Genomic DNA, 20,651 nt, shown 5'->3' with positions numbered 1-20,651 from the left:
CTTCTGTTAACATTACTCTTAACAGAAATATTCACTGTAATTTAAAAGCTTATATAAATTTGAGCTTTTGCTTCAGTTTATTGAGCTTTTGTCAGCTTTGAAGCTTAGTAATATACAGATATTATCTTCAAAATAAAAAATATCATCTAATTAAATACGTTGCTTGGTCATATATACATGTTTTTAATTAAATTAAACTTTGAAAAAATATTTAAACACAATTTCGAAGTCATTTTTTTAAATTTTCATTTATTTATATATTTTTAAATAATATTCCGTTCAGCTCTACATTTACAATTACATATTTGTAATATTTGTTGGTTTTGTTTTTGTTTTTGTTTTTGTTTTTTTTTTGTATTTTCATTTAAATTACATAATCATATATATATTTATATATATAGATTTATTTATATATACTTATGTATATATATTAAAATGTATAACTTGTTGGATTGTTGATTTAAGTTTTATAAATTGTATGTAATTAAATTGAGAACGTCTGCTAAAAGGACGAATAAAGGGATACGTTGGACGAACTATCCAGGATAATTTTCCCGACGTTTCCTTACTCACAAAAACTGTGGAACGCTATTCATAAACATTTACATTAGATGCCGCCAAAAAGAACACTTATCATAACCTCATATTTGCTGATGCTGAAATATGGAACCGAGTGGTGAAAATACTACGATGTACTCCACTTGGCTTGATGAGGAATTGTTTAAGAAACGCGATTGAATGACATTGTTAATACATACACATACAGATACGTACAAACCTATTAAGAAACAGTTGCTAGTTTTTGTATTTTTGTTTTCGATTTTTCATTTTTTTCATTTTTTGTGTTTGACTGGAAATTATGTTGTAACTTATATTATGGTTGTTGGTGTGGTTGTTTGTGTTTAGTGCATATTTGAAGGTTTAAGGTTTACAAATTTTTTTTTGTTTTCTTTTATGTTTTTTTCTCTTCAATTTTTATCATTTTGTTTTATGTCACTTAAAAAATTACATTAGTAAAATGTATTTTAAAACTGATGCAAACATCGCCATTTGCATTTTGCTTTAGATTATTTACTCGCTCTCATCCTCCTCATCTTCCTCAGAGGACTCTTTCTTCTTGACCTTCTTGGCGGGCTTGGCGGCGACCTTCTTTCGCTTCTTGGGCGCACCGGAGTCTGTGCCACCATTTGCCTCGTACTCCTTCACCGCCTTATTGTATTCCTCCTTCATTTTGATGGCTTTCTGTTCCCATTCCTGATCAAGAATAAAAAACATAATGTATTAGTAAATGATTATCAACAAAATCTAAATTGAAGAGATTATAACACTTACAGTTTTGTCTTTTAATCCACGCCACAGTTCTCCGCCTCGCTTGGCAATATCTGTGACCTTGCTGCCGGGATTCTCCTTTTTGATGGCTTCGCGATTCTCATTGAGCCACAGCATATACGCTGACAGAGGACGCTTCGGACGGTCTCCGCTCATGTTTGCTTTTGTTTTTGTAGATTTACGGTCAACTCAAATGAAATCTCTCACACGGAGTTCTATTTTCTGTAAGCAAGAGAAACAGAGAAAATTGTTAGTCAGTAGAAAAACTTTTGCCTGAAAGTAGGCAATGAAAATTGAATGAATATAATTTTATTGAAATGTAATTCGATTTACTGATGACGCTAATTTGTGTGTCAGTTAGTCAAGCGAAAAACCCACAATTATGTGTGTTGTGTGAAAATACTTTTCTTTTTATTATTCAACATATACATATATTATTAATGCATTTGTTCGGTCAATAATCAGCCATTTTACTTTGAAACCTATAAAATATTCAATTATTGCATTTCAGAATGTGCAAATGTTGATTAAATAATGTTGCATATTGTGAAGCCAACTGTACACACTTTATACACACCCACACTACGCACACACACACAAATGCAGGATGCAACCTTTTTAATATGCACGTAAACTCCATTATTATGTATATGGATTGTTATGTATTGTGTACATAATTCACTCAATTGTGCTGCTATGTGAGACATAATTTGACAAGCGACCAATCCATTGAAGTATAAATGTACATATCTAGGAGTACATATGTATAAATAAGTGCAATGACCTTTAATAAATAGACTACATTTATACATACATGATTGTATATAAATGGCATATGTTAAAACGGAAATCAAATTATGTGACCCTTGACATTGTGTTTGATACTAACGAAAACAGTGAAAAAAGTTTGAGTTTTCTTGACTTTTCATTCCAGTATTACATATGTTTCATTCCATTATTCCATTGAGATAAAGTACATTTTGTATTGAAAGTTGTTTAAAAATGCATTTGCTATGTAAAATAAGTCAAAAATAATTGTGATATTTAATGAAAAAAAATCTATAAATAAAATGAGCATATTAACTCAAGGCAAGCTGTTTTATTAGAGTATTCCACTTTAGAAACTTGCATCAAAATACCACAAACAGACTTCAAATGTTGAATGACATTTGCCACCCTAAAGCTGCGTATACGTTATGCAAATTTCGCTGTCTATATGTTCGCAACAACATGATGATTGTCGCCGTCGTCATCAGGAACATCATCAGGAGGTAACAACAGACCATCGCGTCCATGCACTTGACCCAAATACTGAGAAATACGGACAAAACAACGTAACAGGCACGAGACGACAACGACGACGACGACGACGACGATGATGCTGACGAGGCTCTTTGGCAATTGGGTTAACAAACCACCGCAGTGACGACTGCCTTGCACGGCGGGAATACAACACAATAAATCAACGAATGAACGACTGATGGCTGGTGGCAGGTGGCAGGTGGCAAGACTGCAATCATATCAATCACGAAGACAAATCCAGTCACTGGTCAACTGGCCAATAACAGCCATAACGCTTGCAGCCACCCAAAATATGTTGTATGTATGTATCTGTGTGTCTGTGCAACAGCAAAATGGCGGCAAATTTGTTGCTAGCTTCACACGCGCAGCAACTGTGACGCCCACAGACACAGGCTCCACCAATGCGTCACCACAGACACGCACACATGCACCCACACATGTTGTCAATGTCGCCACACGAGGCGGCAACACGTGATGCAACAACAAACTCCTATGGGGAACAGTAGGAGTTGCCATTTTCTGGAATGGGACAATGCGAAATAGCAGCAAAAGATTCCTTTAACAATCACGACACATGTTGGCTATATGCGTAACAGATACTCACACACACACACACACACACACACACACACACACACACACACACACACAGACAGACGTACATGCATGCACCTACACATAGAGAAGCTTTTATATGTACCACCTACAAAATCGAAAGCGAAAACCGTTCTGTCTGCCATGGAATACATACATATACATGGTTATGTATGTGTGGCTGTGCATTGAGAAGATGTCAGAAATTGATAGGTACTAAGTATAGATATAGGTAACTAGGCAGCTCTTAACGTTAGTTATGAGTTTGCGTAGAAAGCGACTTTAATTTTCAGTATACTTCATATAGCCAAAGCTTTTGCTTCTAAAGTGTTGCGTAGCAGGATTAAAGGATAGCAAAAGGGTGTACTTTTCTCACACGACAAGCATGCGCCAAAGTAAAGAATATATTTCTGTGAAATAATTGAAAGTAGAATTCCAGGAAAACTTAATTTGTTTCATATCAAAAGCAGTAGAGATTTTTTTAACTCTTTTCAATTTCAAAATAGCTAAAACCTTGTTACATTTAACATATATCAGTCATACTAGTATATCAAATCATTAATCAAACTAAAAGCTGATTTAGTAGACAAGCTTCAGTTAAAATATTCCCTAAAACTAACTGCCAATTTCCCTTTTCGGGCATGTTTTTTTCATACATTTTTATTAATTAAGCAGAGAAATATAATACAAAGTTTGTATAAAGTTCACAAACAAGTTTCAGTTAAAATACTCCATACAACTTTGCTGTTTACAGTTTATTTTCCTCAATTTTGTATATTAAGCTAAAAGCTCAGAAATAAATACAAGTTACTTGTTTATGGGCGTCTAAACAGTTTTTGTAGATACGATTTAGTTATATACTTATATTATATACTAAAATACTCCCCACAATTCAAACCGCATATCCTTCTATAGGTGCAATTTTTTAGCAATTTTTAACTAACATTCTATAATGACAAATACTTTTAACATTTCTTTTAGCATTTCCCCTTTTTGGTGTGGTATTTTTCTCCAACATCTAATTAACATAAAAGCTTAACATTATCAGAGTTTGAGTATCTCATGTCACGCTTTATTAGTCATATTTAGTATTCAAAATATGCTTTTCAGTCCAAGCAGCTTGCTAAGAACCATGAACAGTGAAAACTCTGGACATTACGCATACGCAGCGTGGTGCGACTTCCCACACAGCCATGCATAATAGATAACCGACATGGGACAACGAAAATAAATGAAAAGAATGACACGGAATGGAAAAGAAAGGAAAGGAAAGGACAACAAATGATATTAAATAGCATACAAAATGAGGCAGAGACGACATTACAGCGTTGATCTAAAATTTGAAAAGAAGCCGACGTCGACGCCAACGCCAGCGTCGCAACGTTGGCGTCTCTGCTAACGTCGCAGTCGCAGTCGCAGTCAAAGGCAAATGGATGAAATGTGAAATTGCTGAAAGCAAAATACAGTATACAAATACACACAGAGGCATAAAATTACCGCTGCTTCTACTTATCTCTTCTATGTGAGAGTATTGTGTGTATGTGTGTGTGTGTGTGTGTGTGTGTGTGTGTTTATGGCATATTTAATGCCGTCAACGCAGCTGCTGGCGTTGGCAGCGCTGCTTAAAACACTCAGTGGTTGTTGTCTGCACAGCACTGTGTAACCACCCAAAGCAACCGAACAACGAACCAACCAAACCAACCAAACCACCCAACCACCCAAACCACCCAAGCACTGCAAAATTGTTGCCTGAATGCGATTTTCAGTTTGAGCTTGTGCGCAGTGACAGCATTTTAGGGTAGATACTTTTACAGGGATTTGCGCAGTGGATGTCGACAGGGCAAACAACCGTTATATGTCGCTGCAGCAGCTATGCGAGTATACCTATATACATGTACATCGGTGTATGTATGTGTGTGTGTATGTGTGTAGCTGTGTAAGTGCCGTTTACCGTTAGAGAGCGTACAGTGGTGACTTTTTATAGCTTTGCCACAAAATGTCTTCTACTTTCGCATCAGATTTTTCGGGTAGTGTAGCTTGTGCGCTGTACAGTTGTGGCACAAATATTGAGCGGACCACATGATGGTGATGTTTTTGATTTGCAGCTTTGCTGTTACCCGCTTAAGGTAGAAAACATAAAATAAATACTATATATATTAATTTGAAATTTTGTAACTTATTACAAGACTTTGAAATCTTAAGTTCACCTGTTGTTGGATTTCATTTCAATGACAATTTTGATAAGAAAACCCACATAAATATTTGAACAGGGTCTGTGCGATTAGCTAACAAAAGGCGAGTGTAAACATTCTCAAAGAGCGAAAGCTTTGCCAAAAACAACAAACAACAGCAAGTGCTCGAAATCATACATAAGTCATTTAACAGGCGCTGATCATCAAGTGACAAGCGGCAAAATAACAACAACAACAAGAATAACGTTCGCTGACAGCTAAACAATAACAAGGGCAATACTAAACGACGTCAACGTCGACGTCGACATGAGCTTTTGACGTTGGCAGCGACGCGGCGCCAATGTTTTCAGTCGACTTGGAACAAGATCTACAGTTTATTTCAGACAGCACCTTCAACATTTTGTAATCAGTTAAAACAACTAATCTAAAAGATACATTCAAATTATTAAATATAATTTCATTTAAATTAGGTTTATTTTTTTTAAATGTTTGTCAAAAATTTAAAAATCAACCATAAATAATGTGTCAAATTATTGAAAGTAGAATCAATGAATCTAATTAACTTGTCGACAATTGTTCGCTAGAGCATTATAACTGTAATAATCTGTAATTGAGACACGCGTTCATTTCAATACTAAGTGTATTCTACACTCTCTTTTGCTCTGTCGCTCTCTTTGTTCAGGTAGTGTTGCAAACTTTTGGCGCCATTTTTAGTTTGCGTTCGAGTGCTCGCGATACGAGTGCATAAGCGAAGCGCGCGCGAAATGCAAAAAAAAAAAAAAAAAAAACATACACGAGGGAAAAAAACAACACGAAATGGTGAAATTAAAAAGCACGCGGAATTAGAAACAAAAACAGCAACAATAGAAAAAACGCTAAGCATGTAAATATGTGGCAAATTATAAAAACACAACTTTTAATTTTAAAATATAAATGTGTATAATTATTTTCAGATAAGCGATATTTCGCTACTGAAAATAAATCCAATCATAATAAAGGAAAAAACATATTTTTGCTGATTTTAACCATTAATTTTTAGAAATATTTACCAACTTATTTTTCGAAAGTTCTTTAAATAGCATGGAACATATTTAAAACAATCTTAAAAACAGTTTATTTTAAATAATAACTTTTTCATAAATATAAATTCATTCAGAAACGAATTCTGATAAAGAAATGAGGGCATAATCAATGCGAACCATGACCTACGTAAATTTTTTTTACATTGTTAAAAAATACATTTAGATATTTCAAAAAATAAGTATATTAATTTATATTCGATAAGTTACAACATTTTACTTATCCTGCATTTTTAATTTAGTTATTCTTGCAACTCTCAATAACTCCCGACTAGGAAATAAACACGATTAAAAGAAAACTAAACTTGACAAACTTATTATTAGTTAAAATTGGAAAAGTTTATGCTTAAAATCGTAATAAATATTTTTTCGGAACTAAAGCATATTTTATTTAGATAAAGTTCTAGGAACTGAAATTCTTTATTCTGCCAAATGATATGACAGTGTTACGAAGAAATTCGAGACATGGAAGTTCGAGTTAAAGAGCTACGCCTTTAGTATAGATAGCACACTGCTATTTCAATTTAAGTCTTAATCTTACAAGAGAAGGGAACAAGTCCACATCCCCATTAACCAGCAAACCACATTTCACGGTCAGAGACTTCATCTACAGCAGGAGAATTCATTCCGCCGTGCAATTTAGCGCACGCAGCTGCAAAATGCAACTTAAGCAAATTAAATATGGGAGAATTGCAACGGAAAATGGAGAATGGGAAACGTGACCACCGACAACCGACTTGGCGACGACTGCAGCCTTGTGGTAAGTCAATAGTTGCATCGCTATGAAACTAGAAATCCACAGTCAAATCCTGTCCTTAAATATTTGCCCCGGAGTACATCAGCTAGAGCTATTCCAACTGAAGCCGCCGACAGGTGGGTGGGGCAATCGACAGGCGCCACACTCAACCGCTAGCCAAGTACGAGCCGAGTCACAACAATGACTGAAATCCACGAAAATGCACAAAAATATCTTTGGGTGTAATTACAGTGGTGGGTATTAGTATAGAGCTAACTAACACTCAACAATTTTAAAACATATTTGATTTTACAATGCCTTAAGAGAAACTATCAAAATATATCTTTATAACTTGAAAATAATGTCATTTTATTATTGATTTTGAATTAGTTTAAAACAAGTCTAATTAATTTACCTAACTCAATAACTTGCCATACGCGGCTGATAATTTCAATTCTACATTGATTAAATTGCTGATAATATCCAACTAATAAACAAAATCAAACAAAAGACTGAACAGCTAATTTGACGCTCACTGTAATTGCACGCCCCATGGGCCACAACACTAAACATCAGTGTAAAAGTTATTGTCCACCGACGACTAATGAAAATACTCGTATTTCTGATATCTACGCGGGGCGGCTGATAAGTAACTTAAATAATATAACACCAAACCTTTGGAATGTAAATATTGCAAAACAATACATTTTTTGTTGATAATAATATTTACTAAAAACCCATATATTTATTAATTATAAAAATATAATTTCCCGATTTTCGTTCTGTTTTAAGTTAATCAATATGAATCATAACACAGGAATTTGACCAACTAAATGTACTTGTAAAGTATATATTCTACTTGATAACAAAACATGTATCTCTTTCTTCCATCAAACTAGTCAAAATCACTGTAATATTTGAAAGGGAAATTCTACATAACAAATAAAAACCCGCCAAAAATATTTTCAAAAATTAGTCTTGACCTCATTAAGCAATTGGTTTTAAACACAGATTAGACACAATTCACTGCACTCTTATTAATATGATTTTATAATTATATGCAAATAATAATAATATAAATATTTGCAAAACTTTTAATGATATTGTCTAAAAAATTTGATAAATAATGACACAGTTGAACAGTTTGACAGCAAAAAGTGCTGATTTTGTTAAAAATATGTATTAATTGCTCATACTTAGAGACTGATTACTTATCAGTCGCCCCACGTACATACTTTGCTTTGGCTGTCACTGTAGCTGTCGCTGTTTGTTGTTGCTGTGTGTTTACTTCACTCTTGGTCCGGCTCGGTCTAAAAATTTGCTTCGCACTGACTCTGGCACTAGCACTGAACAACACTCTGAACGCTGAACAAAATGTACTGTGAGCGTCTATAGAAAACTGAACTGAAATTCAACTGAAGCAGCTGTACCAAGCAAAGGCACAGCAAAGCAAAGCAAAGCGAAGCGAAGCAAGGCAGAAGGCAGAAGGCAGAAGGCAGGCAGGCAGGCAGCAGCAGCAGAACAGAAGCAGAGGCGAAACATACACACGCAGAGGCGAACCGAACGAACGAGTGAACAGCGAGACCATCAAATAATACACAGAGCCAGAGCTGCCAGTGAGCGCAGTACAGGCAGGCGGCAGCAAAAGTATCTGTATCTGAGAGTCAAACAGCCAGGCAGCCAACCAACATACAGCGTCGACAACGACGACGACAGCGACGACGGCGACGACGTCGATGACGATGGCAGCGGGCGGGCGTCGAGCAGAGCGAACGCAGGCAGACGGGCCAATGTATGTACTACTGGCCGACAGTGGTGGCAAATAACGTGCGCACAGCTGCCGACGAATGAATGCGTGTGTGTGAGAAAAATAATTTGCGTTTTTGCGGTGGTCGCAACAGTCGCGTACCATTAAATCGAGCTGCCGACAATGTGTAATTTGTACAGCGCATGCACAGTGATGTCGCTGAATATTGGAAGAGTAGTGGAAACAATTTACAATATGAGAAAATATATTTTCAGCGAGAAAATGGAATTTATTCTAAAATACTGAAAAAAAAATTCAGGTTTTGCAATTCTTTCAAAGAATTCAAAAAACTAGTTATTTTTAAATGCTAAGCCTCAATACAACATAATTTTACATTATATATTTTAAATTATTTACCATAATCTAAAAAACGTATAAGCATTTATTGGGCCTTTATATGCATAAATATTTTAAATTTTAAAAAAAAAATAAACTTTCAAAAATAACTCAAAAAAAAATATTATAAAAATGTTATAGATAATCCTACAAATATCCTGTCACAATAAATAACCTGAATTACGCTCATACCCTTCCACAGTGTAAACTCTCATTAGCTCTTGCTTCAAATATGGGCGCGCGCATGTTCGACTATTTTTGACGCGACTGTACGCGCTGACTACTTATTGCTTCAGCCATATAAAAAGCGTGGAGCGAACGAGCTTTGTGCGAACGAAATGCCAGTAGCATTTGGCCGCGACAGCGCCGCTGCCACTCGCCTCCCCCTCCCCCTCCACCATGCTATGTCACTGCCCCTGCCCCTGTCAAACCGACATTACCCCTCAGTTACCCCCCTTGAGCGTATTCATCGTCACATATAACCAAATATGCCGCCCACCTGCCTCCCCTTTGCTGCTCTCCCCACTGTCCCCCGTCACTGTCTATCACGCGGCCAAAACTACAAATGCCTGCCATCAGATACCCCTTACCCCCCTTTCAAAGCCCATAATTTAATCTTAACTCAAAAGACAACAACAATTTCATTTTACTACTTGTACATTTACAAGAAATAAGTTTCACGAAAATCACACATAAAATAAAAAGAATAAACTATAAATTAGATAGTGTATAATGATCAGAATTATCTTTATATTCAGCTTCAATTTGTTTTTATCATGCTATATTATTAAGCTATTGACTAATCATGCGATGAGTTCGCAGTGAATTTTCAAAAAATAACCGTCAATTTTACGCGCGCGCCATTCAAAATTTAAATTCAATAGCAACAACAAATACAATAATGACGACGACGACGCCAGCAAAAACAGAAACAGAATTGAGAAAAAGCGAATTCTCTGATTCTAGCGACAGTATAAATTGTAGCCTGATTCTTTGATTTTGAAAAAAAAAAAAAAAAAACCAGACCAGACTATATCAGACCATGTTAAAACTATGCCTAACCAGATCATACAATGACTATATGCCAAACCGTGGCCACCTTATGCGCTTTTGCTTTTGATAGCCCACACGATTGAAATTGGAATTGGGTCGCTTCGTTTATTTAGTAAAATTTATATAATAAATGGCCGCAATGGCGTCACATTTTGATGAGCTTATATAGTTAATTTAATGAGAAATCAATCATAGTGAGACACATTTCACTCACCAGTAGGAAAATGTCGCGAAATTTGCGTTTTTAATTGCTGGCCTCAACTTCAATATACTCGTGGTTATATTTTGTGCACTGTCGTACTGCTGCTTGTTTGTTCACTTTATAAATTTTCTTCTACTAAAAACTCAAGTCAGTTGGCTGTGTTGGCTGTGCTCTCTGTCGCTGCTGCTGCTGCTGCTGCTGCTGTGTATAGCTGTGTATAGCTGTGTATCGGTCTCGGTGTTGTTCAGCGTAGTACGTACAGCTTTTGCCTTCAGTGGAATATCAAATACACAGAATGAATGCCAGGCAGGCAGCCAGTCAGCCAGCCAGCAAGCAAGCAAGCCAGCCAGAGCCAGAGGCAGAGCACCAAGCACCAAGCACCAGTACGACGCAAACGCAGGCAGTGAAAATGTATCTGTGTGTCTGTATCTTTTCAATGTATGCCCCATACGCGTGTACATGTATATGACTGTTTTTGTATCTGTATGTGTATATCGTTCATTCGTTCGCTCGGTACGTTTCGTTGGTTTGTTCGCTCTATGTGCGCAAAGCAGAGGCAACAGCAAAAGCAACGCACACACACACACACACACACACACACACACAAACACACAACTACACTTACAGCTCAACGTATGCGTGTGTATCTGGCCTGGCCCCGCTTTCAATGTATGTGTACTGTACTGTAGAGCTGAACAAAAATGTTCGTTCGTTATATGAACACACGGCAGCAGCAGCCACATCGCATGGACGACAGCGGGGCATGTGGGGAGTTGAGCGAGGAGCGGGCGAGGAGGGCCAACGACAACCGGCAATGGCAACAGCACTGAATATGGCCGCCTGCCTGCTGATTGTGGCTGGTTTGCTCTGGCTTGCCCTGCGCCAAACGGTTTATTCCACAAACCCATGCAGTTCAGTTGAAATTTTGGATGGAATACCATCTAGAAAATAGGGTTTAAGCTACAAAACAATTCCCTTTTTATAGGGCAGTATAAAATAATTAGAAAACATAAAGAATTTAAAAAAACCTACAAAGAAATCTAATTTTTATCAGATCTTTTCAAATTGATAAATTTTTAGTGAGAATTATCCTATAAATATTTATTGTATATCAATACCCTAGGATATAACTCTCACAATATAGAACATCAAAAAATACCTTGCTAAAAATTGAGATAAATATCAATGGGAATTCAGAGATATAATTTTTTTTTTTTTTTGTGATAATAATAATACTAGAAAATAACTTTTACAATAAATATCAATATAAAATCTATAGAGGTCGCCAAGCAAACAAATTTATAAATTGTATATAAATATCGGAAAAACTGGAAAATATAGACAGTAATATAGCAATATAAAATATCATATTTTTTATTAGAACTTTCGAAGCTCAATAGATATAGATACATTTTTATAGGATGAAGCCCAGACATATTTCTTGAAAAACAATAATAATACTCTAAGCCAGAAAGTAACTCTCACTATCAGGAGTACCACAGAAATCAAAACCAATCGAAAATCTCCCAAAAATGTATGGAAATTTGGGAGATTTTCGTTTGGTTTCGCTATCTGTGGCACCCCTTTATATAGATCAATGTAAAATATTTGAAAAACTTTGATACACAATTTTGAGTCGAAATTGACCCAAATTAATAAACAAGAATAACTTTTCTAATTTTTAATTTTCAATGAAATTTAACAAGTATAAATAATATCAAGATTTTATAATTATTTTCATTTAAAGAAGTATGTAATCACATTTATTGTTTTTTTTTATATACTTATATAATTTTAATCAAGACATATTAAATATTTTCTGTTTAACTAAGTTATTAATCAATTTTCAAAGAAACTTTTATTTCTATCAGATTTATCTTTATAGTTTCAAAATTGAAACCATACAAACTCTTCAGGTGTAGTGTACAATGAAATTCGACCAGTTCAGAGCATTTCGGTCGTATGGCTGTAGTACGAGTATCTCGCTCTGCTGAGCCAACAGCCGCAGTCAGAGTACAGCCAGTAGCAGAGGCCCGCAACGAAAATACGTACGAAGCAGGCGAAGCAACGAGCAAACGAGTGAATAGGCAGCGGCAAAAGCAGAGCAAGCAAGCGAGGGACGTCGAGAGAGAGCGACAGAGAGAGAGAGAGAGAGAGAGAGAAGGGAGTGGAACGGCGATGACGGCGACTGCGATATGTCTGTACGTGTCGTTGCCGTTGTTGCTGTCGTGTGTATCTGTATCTATGCGAGCAAACAGCAAACAGCTCACAGTCCCATAACGGGCCCCCGGCAACGTCGCTGGCAGACAACAAAAATCAATGGGCCTGAATCGATGTAGGGTATACGATCAGGCAGTGGGCCAGGCGTTAATGCAAACACGATGCGAAATATTAAGCGAACTCGATGTGTGAATATCGTGGCTATAGTGAAACGAAGTTTATACTTTCGTGACTTGGATGAAAGTCAATTTTTAATCGAAAGGTGAATCCCATCATTAAACAATTAATTCAACTATAGAGAATTGCGATTAATTACATACCTTTCCTTAATATTTAAATATTAGCATGCAATCTTTCATTAGGTTTTTGGAGACTTCTCAATTTTTTTTACGATTTAGAAATTGAAATTACAAATATTTTTAAAATATATTTCTTAAAATCAAATAACTCTTAACCCACTGTATATAAAAACTCTACTTAGTATTCAAATCTTACAACAAGTAATTAACAAAAATCAGTCGTTAATACTTTGTAAATTTCTATATTTGCATTATGCATTTTAAGCTATACTTGTAGCACACGGTAAGGCTACAACATTTTAAGATAGCTTAGATTAATAATAATATTTTATAGGATGTATTTTGAGTTCATTGAGTGAATTAAAAGCTATTTAAATTTGAAAGAACTATAAACATAACATATATAAAAATCTCAAATATCAAATAAATCTATTTCATAAAATCATAAAAAAAAAAATGTTATTTAAGAATATAAGCAGCATTGCTTAATCGAATCTTGTACTCTTTTCTAATTTCGTTAATATACTTTTGACAATATTTGCACGGAAGAATTAAGAATTTATTTTTTCAGCATAACGGAGATTTCAATATTTAAAAAATAAAAAGTGTTTTTTTGAAATAATATAGTAGTTAAAAAAATGTAGTAGTATACATTATAGCAAAAATAATTATTACAATAAAATAATATGATAACATCTAGCAAAGACCAAAATATTCCAGAAAAAATTTTCCATCAAATAAAATAGAACTCAGGACACTGTATTCTAGTACCAGGCTGCACAATAAGCTGTTGAATATATTTGCTGAAAATATACAAAACTGTCGATTAGGTAGAAGATGTTCGCATTGAGCTCGGCCCACAGTGCAGTGGGTCGATGTCGATTATTCTGGTTGTTTGTCGTCTCAATGCAGAAATACATACGGATACTTGGCGTCAGTGTCCGTGTCTGTGTCCGTGTCTGTGTCCATGTCTGTCTTTGCGTGTGTGTGTGCGTGTGTATATGTGTGTGTAACTGAACCCCTCACACAAGCTAACGGTCCGTTGGCATCGGGTGGATAGAGGGTGGGGGCTCTGTCCGCTCTGGATCTGACTCTGCCTGCGCTGCTGCTCTGAGGTAAGAGCAGCGTATGATGGTTGCACTCGCTTCGGTGGTGGCAATTGTCGTTGTATGAACGGGAATACATATTCGGGATGTATGCAAACCAGACAACAGCAACAGCAACAGTAATGGAAGCCCAAGCACTGGCCGAGCCGACAACAACAACAGGGAAGTAAAGAACGAGCTAACGAACCGAACGCTCACTCGACAGGATGTGGATATAACGAGCCTGTATGACTGTGTGTATGTGTATGTGTGTGTGTGTCTGTGTCCTCTGCTCTGTCTGAGCATAGAAACATACTGCAAAACTGGTAGGCACATTGTATAAAACCCTAGGAAGCATTTGAGCAACACTCGATGTGCATATACCCTCCCAGATAAATATTACGAGCATATAATTAGAGTTCATGAATATATCTCGCATATATAAATTATTTATAATTTAAATGCGAAAGATCTGACCTGTAATTAATACAACGTGACATTATTATCACGAGATATAATTATTTATATGTATATTTTTAAAACAGGGTCTCAAAATAAAAAGTAATAGTTCATAGTGCTTGTTTTTATTTAATCATACAGTATATAAAAAAATTTTCACAAATTTATTTATGAAGTGGTAACATTTGAACCAAACTTTCGGCGCAGCCGTAAGGACATTAATATAATATTTTACCGGACTCCAAAACAGATTTAAGTGTCTTTAGTATTTATATATATATGTAAACTTTTTGAAAAGTAAAGAAAAAAACAAGTGATATAGAAATATACGACTTTACATTCCAACTGGATATGATTGTTCAATGCATTCAAAATAGTTATTATGACCCATAATCTACCATTAACTCGATCTTAACTTAATTGCAAAATTATAGGCAAATTAAAAATAAATATATAAAAACTTATTCTAGTTATTCTTTGATTATATTTTAGCTTTCAGGCGATTACTTAAGAGTAATATCGTATAGAGCATTACGTATGTTTATAGGGAACTGGAATTCAGTGTGGTCGATCGCACTTGCTATGAGTATGTTGCATTGGGTTGCCTTCACCTCCTGTTAGAGATGAGCAGGCAACGATGAGGACGGCATAGTTTGCCAGCTTAGTTGCATTTGTACTACTTGGGTTTCGCATATGCCGCTGTATGAGTGTGGTGTGTGTGTGTGTGTGTAGTGTGAATGTTGCCTTTGGTCCCTTTACAGAATTGGATGACTTGGGCAGAACGAGTGACTTTTGCAATTTTCATGCAAACACAGATACACACACACACACACACATACACATCATTACACAGCAGGATGTCTGGGGCAGACGAGGAGATGTCCATGGTAGAGTGTGGCAGGCACTTGTTGTCGTTGTTGTTGTTGTCATTGTTGTTGTTGTTGTTGTCGTTGCAGGTCCACTGGCGTCTTCTTGTCGTCGCCTACTTGAGCCAATATGCTTGCCATATGGATGCAATGTATCTTTTACGTTTACCGTTACGTTATGTTGTTGCCCCAATGCATATTTAATACGCACATTCTGACAGTACAATGAAATTCCGAAATTATTATGTAAAGTTTCAAATAGTTTTCCCCTTTCCACTTCTTTCGCATATTGGAAAAGTTGGCTTCCTGTAATTAGGAAATGTTTGGAAACAGGAATCATTAAAACTTAAAGTGAATCTAGAAAAAAAGTAAATTATTCACTTGCGACACGATTCATTTATTTGAATTGCAATAGTAATTAGGTGTGTGAGTTCTTCAGATCAGATATTATATAAAAGTATAATTTCATATTTAAATCTTGTATACATTTCATGTGAAAGTCAAAAGATTTCATGATTTTATTAGTAAATTAAGATATTTTAATGCGTTTGGGCTTGACAGTAATGTAATTAAGCTTAAAAAAAAAAATAAAGTATAAATATAATATTAACGGTATATTATATTATATCTATTTACTATCTATAGATGATATATAGTTATATAAATTCCGATAACAATTGAAATAAATAAAGAAAAACAATACAAAAATAAAAATAAAATTCTATCAGAAAGTCTTTTTCGTATTTTTAATGATACGATCAGCTGTCGAGTCCTTTTTTAAGGAAATATAGTTGCTTTGGCTAAATAACATGCTATAGTATAAGAACAGGTAGATGTTGACCACCTGAAGCTTAAGCATGTGGTTCTTTTTCGTGCTTCGATGTGTTATCCATCTGTTTCTGTTTCTGATTTTGATGCTGGTCTCTGTGGTTGTCTTTAACCTCGGTTGGTTCACACGAACAGCTGATGGTGCATATAAATAGTGTGTGGGAGAATGCCCGATGGAGAGCGGGATGAAACTGATGGGGGGTGCTCACAAATATGCGAATGGGTTGTTGTTTGGAGGGCGATGGCATGTGCACATTCACTGTGACGCCATTCTCTGCTCGACTATAGCTCGGGGCCGGTGTGTCTCTGACGGCAGACCCCAAACAGACAGGCAGCTAGCCTGCTCGAGAGAGACAGAGAGAAAGAGAGAGAGAGAGAGAGTATCCCGCAGAGTCTTTCAAAGGCCAAGTTCAGTATCTTGAACACATTTCACATTTGCAGCGCCTATTGTTGTGGCCGAGTGTGGCTGGCGATGCTGCAACGCGATTTGAAATAACAACAGGACTCCAGACTGCAACTTCAACTCCTACTCCTACTCCTACTCCTTATATTGCCACGACTCGACTCTATTCTGGGCCATGCAGCCATCTCCGATGCCATGTGACCCAATTTTGTTGGCCAAGTGCGAAAGTGAAGCTCTGAACTCTACTGGAGTTAACACTGTCGATGCATTTTCATGTCAAACTGCACCCACGTGGGGCTTAGGGGTTGGGGGTGGTTGGGTGAAGAAGAGGAATAAGCAGAAGACTTGATGGATTGCCCAACGAGGTTTCACTGCATGCTGATCAAATAATTGATAAGAAAATTTTATTAAATTGTGCTGAATGTCGAAATGTCGTGACTGTTTGAAGCTTTTCGTGCTTTTGCCGATAGACAGCGCACGAAGTGTCACGACACGTGAAGAGTACATCGCTAGCCCATGATAATAATTACATTCACATTAGTATATGTACATAATTTCTTGTTAATTTTAAAGTTTTTAATTGTTTAAATATATATTTTTTTTTAATATATATATATGTAAATTATAATCAATCAAAGGTTTATTGATGGGCCGTTATAGCAATTGTGACAAATGATTCACGGAGCGAAAGAGAGTGGCAAAGAGAGCGTGAATGAGAGATACACATTAGCAAAAGATCACCGCGAAAGCTATAAAACCTAAAATATGGCATAATTTTTTGGGAGACGTTTCAAATTGACTTGTTGAACTTAACTGGCACATTGTAGTGTATTTTGTTGTTGCAAAACTCAGTGCCCGTCCAGAGAGACGATAAGCATGTGCTGCTCATAAAAACAACACAACACAAATGAAAACAACAAACAATCATAACAATAACAACAACAACAACAACAACAACAATGTAGTCAGCAGTTCGTTGTCGCCGTTGTTTTCGTCCGGTTTTCGCAGTTTCTCTTGCTGAGTCTGAGAATTTGAACGACGATTTCTACACAGGCGTACATGTATAGTATTTACATACAAATATATGTATGATGTACATAAGAATGTTCATATGCATGTAAATATATACATATATATGTACACAAGTATAAAAATTCGTACATGTGGCCTGCATTTATCTGTCAGTGTAGGGTGTTTGTGATTCATGCTGGCCGTATTTACAACAATAATATGCACACTTATGCATGTACTAATTTAACGTAACGAGAACGCTAGTTTACGACATTATTTCAGACATATTTTAACGTAATGCAAAAATTTAACGAAGCCCACACTCACCCACACAATTACACGCATTCATAATCACGCACACACACACATACGGCTCTCTTCAGTTGCTCGCTCGCTCGTTTTGCTTGTTTGTTCGCCTCTCTTAGGTTGCCGCCAAGCGCAGTGCGAACGGAATTTGTATGGTACAGTACAGTTTGCTTTCGTTCGTTTCAGTTTCGGACTACGTTTGCTTTTTGATGTGCTTGCTTTTTTGCTTTTGTGCTTTTGGCGTTTGCTTGCCTTTGTTTATGTGTCTTTTCGAAGCGTTATACACTTTCTATAATATATCAAATTTCTCTCATTTCTACGTTATTAGTCGCTAGCTAAAAGACTACCGATAGTTTTCGGATTTTTTATCAGCGATATATAAAGTTTTTAATATTAAAATATTATCGAACTCTACAAACAACCGTCTTATTTAACTACCAAAGTGTCTTAGCTATGTCGAGGAAAAATTTCAGCCTTGTAGGTCTTACCGTTCTGGCGTTCAGGTGATAATTGAGTTATTCAGTCAGTCAGGACTAAAAAGTTTAAGAATACAGATTTTTTTTTTTTTGAGTAATTTGTAATTTTGTTCAGAATTTTTAAAACCCTATTATTAGACGGTTATTAATAGAAAATTTACACAGTCAAAATTTGTTTAATACGTTATAGCATTCGGAAATCTTCGGTTAATAAATTTGCCAAGTCACTTCCAATCAAGTAAAATAACTGCCAGGCGAGTGGTCTATTTTATTGTAACTATATTTTATTATAAATATGATAAATAAAATGAATTTATATTTATATGGAAAAAATTCTTTGCTTCGTACGATGTTAACTGATTCTTTAAATGAAATCCCATCTAAAACTAAAACAAGTTGACCTCGGTAGTATCACCACCAATTCTACGACGCTCTATTGATAGTAAATACTGAATCTTTGTTTGCATGATCATGGCACTTGATAGGGGCATGTTACGTAGTTGGGCGGCAACGCTGAGTCCGAAAAACGTAAACTCGTCTTCGCTAAGCGACTGCATCGTCAGCGTTCGCTCCAATGTCGAGGAGTTAGCCTTGGGCAGTAAGGGAACTTCGGGTATTTGCGGTGGGGTTGGTGACGGCGGTTGTGCCGGAGGCGTAATAAGACGCAGGGGTGGAGCTGGAGTCAGTGTGGGCATCAATGGAAGAGCATCGCTTGGTATGAAAACCTGTTGATCAGGTTCAAGCTCTATTTTGATTTCGGTCTTCTCTTCACCCTTGTTCGGTAACACCCGGATGGGCTTCAAGCGTGGCAATTTTACCTGGAGACGCTTCAAAGGCATTGGGGATTTCAACGCGTCGCCATTTGATGTCTATATAGTCGAAAAATTCCTTATGAATGCTGATAAAAAAAATAATTTTACGAAAATACCTGATCCAAAAACGGTGCCAAAATCTGATGCAATGGCGAGAACCAGGGAATCTTGGGGGTATATTTAGGATTCGCTCTGATCTTTTTTAGCTCCTGATGATACCCAGTGCGCATATTTTTGATCTTCGTTTTAACACCCTCCAAAGTTACAGGGCTTTCACTGGGTAGCGCCTCGGCGTTAATGCCTGTCTGAACGCGCCTGTACGCAGCATTTCGAGCGCCCCATAGATAGGGGCGGCGGTTCCATAAACATGGCTCGCGACTGTAAAGCTCGACGAACTTAATATGTCGCTCATCGCTAAATCGAAATGGTACCATTGGCTCGCCATTGGTAGACATGGCGAAATGAGTCGGAACAGAAGTAGGGAGCTGAATGTAAACCGTTAGGCGACCGCTCACTCGAAGAGATAGCTGAGAACTGCTGCCTCGTCGATTGCTGTTTTGTCTCTTCGCAGCTTTTGTGCTGGCGTTCGGTGAATGTCGTGCTTTTTGCTCTTAAAGCATTCGATTTGCTTTTGTTTCGTTGTCGCCTTAACTACACTTGCTTTTCTGCTTTTGCTCGCAATGCAAGCATGGAGATGGGAGAGCAATTAGCGATAACTAAGCACACGCATGCACACTGAAAATCAATTTGTACGGCTTAAAGCAATTGCAAATTTACTGGAATTTACTTAAATGGTTCTTTACATCATCCAGGTAAAGGATGTTGCTTTTTCCTCGGCCTGTGTTGAAACTCAATCAGACTACAGGAAATTAATCAAAGTCAGCATTGAAAATTCAGTTTGCTACCAAATCCGGTGCATAAATTGTTTGCTACTTACTTTAACAGTTGGAAAAGATTGAAGACTTGACCACGGTTGTCAAAAAAATAAAATAAAGACATATAGCAAAAAATAAAATATTATTAGAAATTAACCGAATTTGTTTTCTCCACTAAAACATAGGATATTTGTTTACTGTCGATTACGATTTGATTATTTTTAAAATTGATAGCCGCGAATATATTAACTGTTAAATAATGTTAAAAATATTTTTATGACAATCCAAAGAAAAAAAAAGCGATTCCAATAAAAAAAAAAAAACACCCAACAAACCCAAAAATAACGCTGATCTGACCATATCTGCGATACTTATTATCGA

At 36.3% G+C, this 20,651-nt stretch overlaps 2 protein-coding genes across 3 annotated transcripts; both read right to left on the bottom strand.

Moving 5' to 3' along the window:
* Positions 1-824: 824 nt before the first annotated feature.
* LOC117783914 (high mobility group protein Z) lies at positions 825-10,939 on the bottom strand. 2 transcript variants are annotated; one of them, XM_034621482.1, is made up of 3 exons: positions 10,643-10,939; positions 1,333-1,551; positions 825-1,254 (listed from the first exon to the last, which is right to left on the bottom strand). In XM_034621482.1, the coding sequence occupies exons 2-3, from the start codon at positions 1,483-1,485 to the stop codon at positions 1,072-1,074; spliced, it is 336 nt and encodes a 111-aa protein (XP_034477373.1). In that variant the 5' UTR covers positions 1,486-1,551; positions 10,643-10,939; the 3' UTR covers positions 825-1,071. The 2 variants fall into 2 exon arrangements, with proteins under 2 accessions (XP_034477373.1, XP_034477374.1); XM_034621483.1 differs by lacking the exon at positions 10,643-10,939 and adding an exon at positions 8,468-8,627.
* Positions 10,940-18,914: 7,975 nt separating this feature from the next.
* Positions 18,915-19,909, bottom strand: LOC117783908. Its single transcript, XM_034621476.1, has 2 exons — positions 19,512-19,909; positions 18,915-19,452 (listed from the first exon to the last, which is right to left on the bottom strand). Exons 1-2 carry the CDS (start codon positions 19,848-19,850, stop codon positions 18,970-18,972), a joined length of 822 nt encoding a protein of 273 aa, XP_034477367.1. The 5' UTR covers positions 19,851-19,909; the 3' UTR covers positions 18,915-18,969.
* Positions 19,910-20,651: the final 742 nt, after the last annotated feature.

This window comes from Drosophila innubila (genome assembly GCF_004354385.1).
Source record: "Drosophila innubila isolate TH190305 chromosome 2R unlocalized genomic scaffold, UK_Dinn_1.0 1_C_2R, whole genome shotgun sequence".
Taxonomy (NCBI): Eukaryota; Metazoa; Arthropoda; class Insecta; order Diptera; family Drosophilidae; genus Drosophila; species Drosophila innubila.
Note: the sequence above shows the minus strand (reverse complement) of the source record. Positions and strands in the feature narration are given on the sequence as shown.

Excerpts from the sequence above, each read along its gene's own strand:
- LOC117783908 (XM_034621476.1), bottom strand. The coding sequence starts at position 19,850 with ATGTCTACCAATGGCGAGCCAATGGTACCATTTCGATTTAGCGATGAG. Across the intron at positions 19,453-19,511 it reads TGGCACCGTTTTTGGATCAG|ACATCAAATGGCGACGCGTT; the intron begins GTATTTTCGTAA and ends TCGACTATATAG.
- LOC117783914 (XM_034621482.1), bottom strand. The coding sequence starts at position 1,485 with ATGAGCGGAGACCGTCCGAAGCGTCCTCTGTCAGCGTATATGCTGTGG. Across the intron at positions 1,255-1,332 it reads GTGGATTAAAAGACAAAACT|GAATGGGAACAGAAAGCCAT; the intron begins GTAAGTGTTATA and ends ATTCTTGATCAG.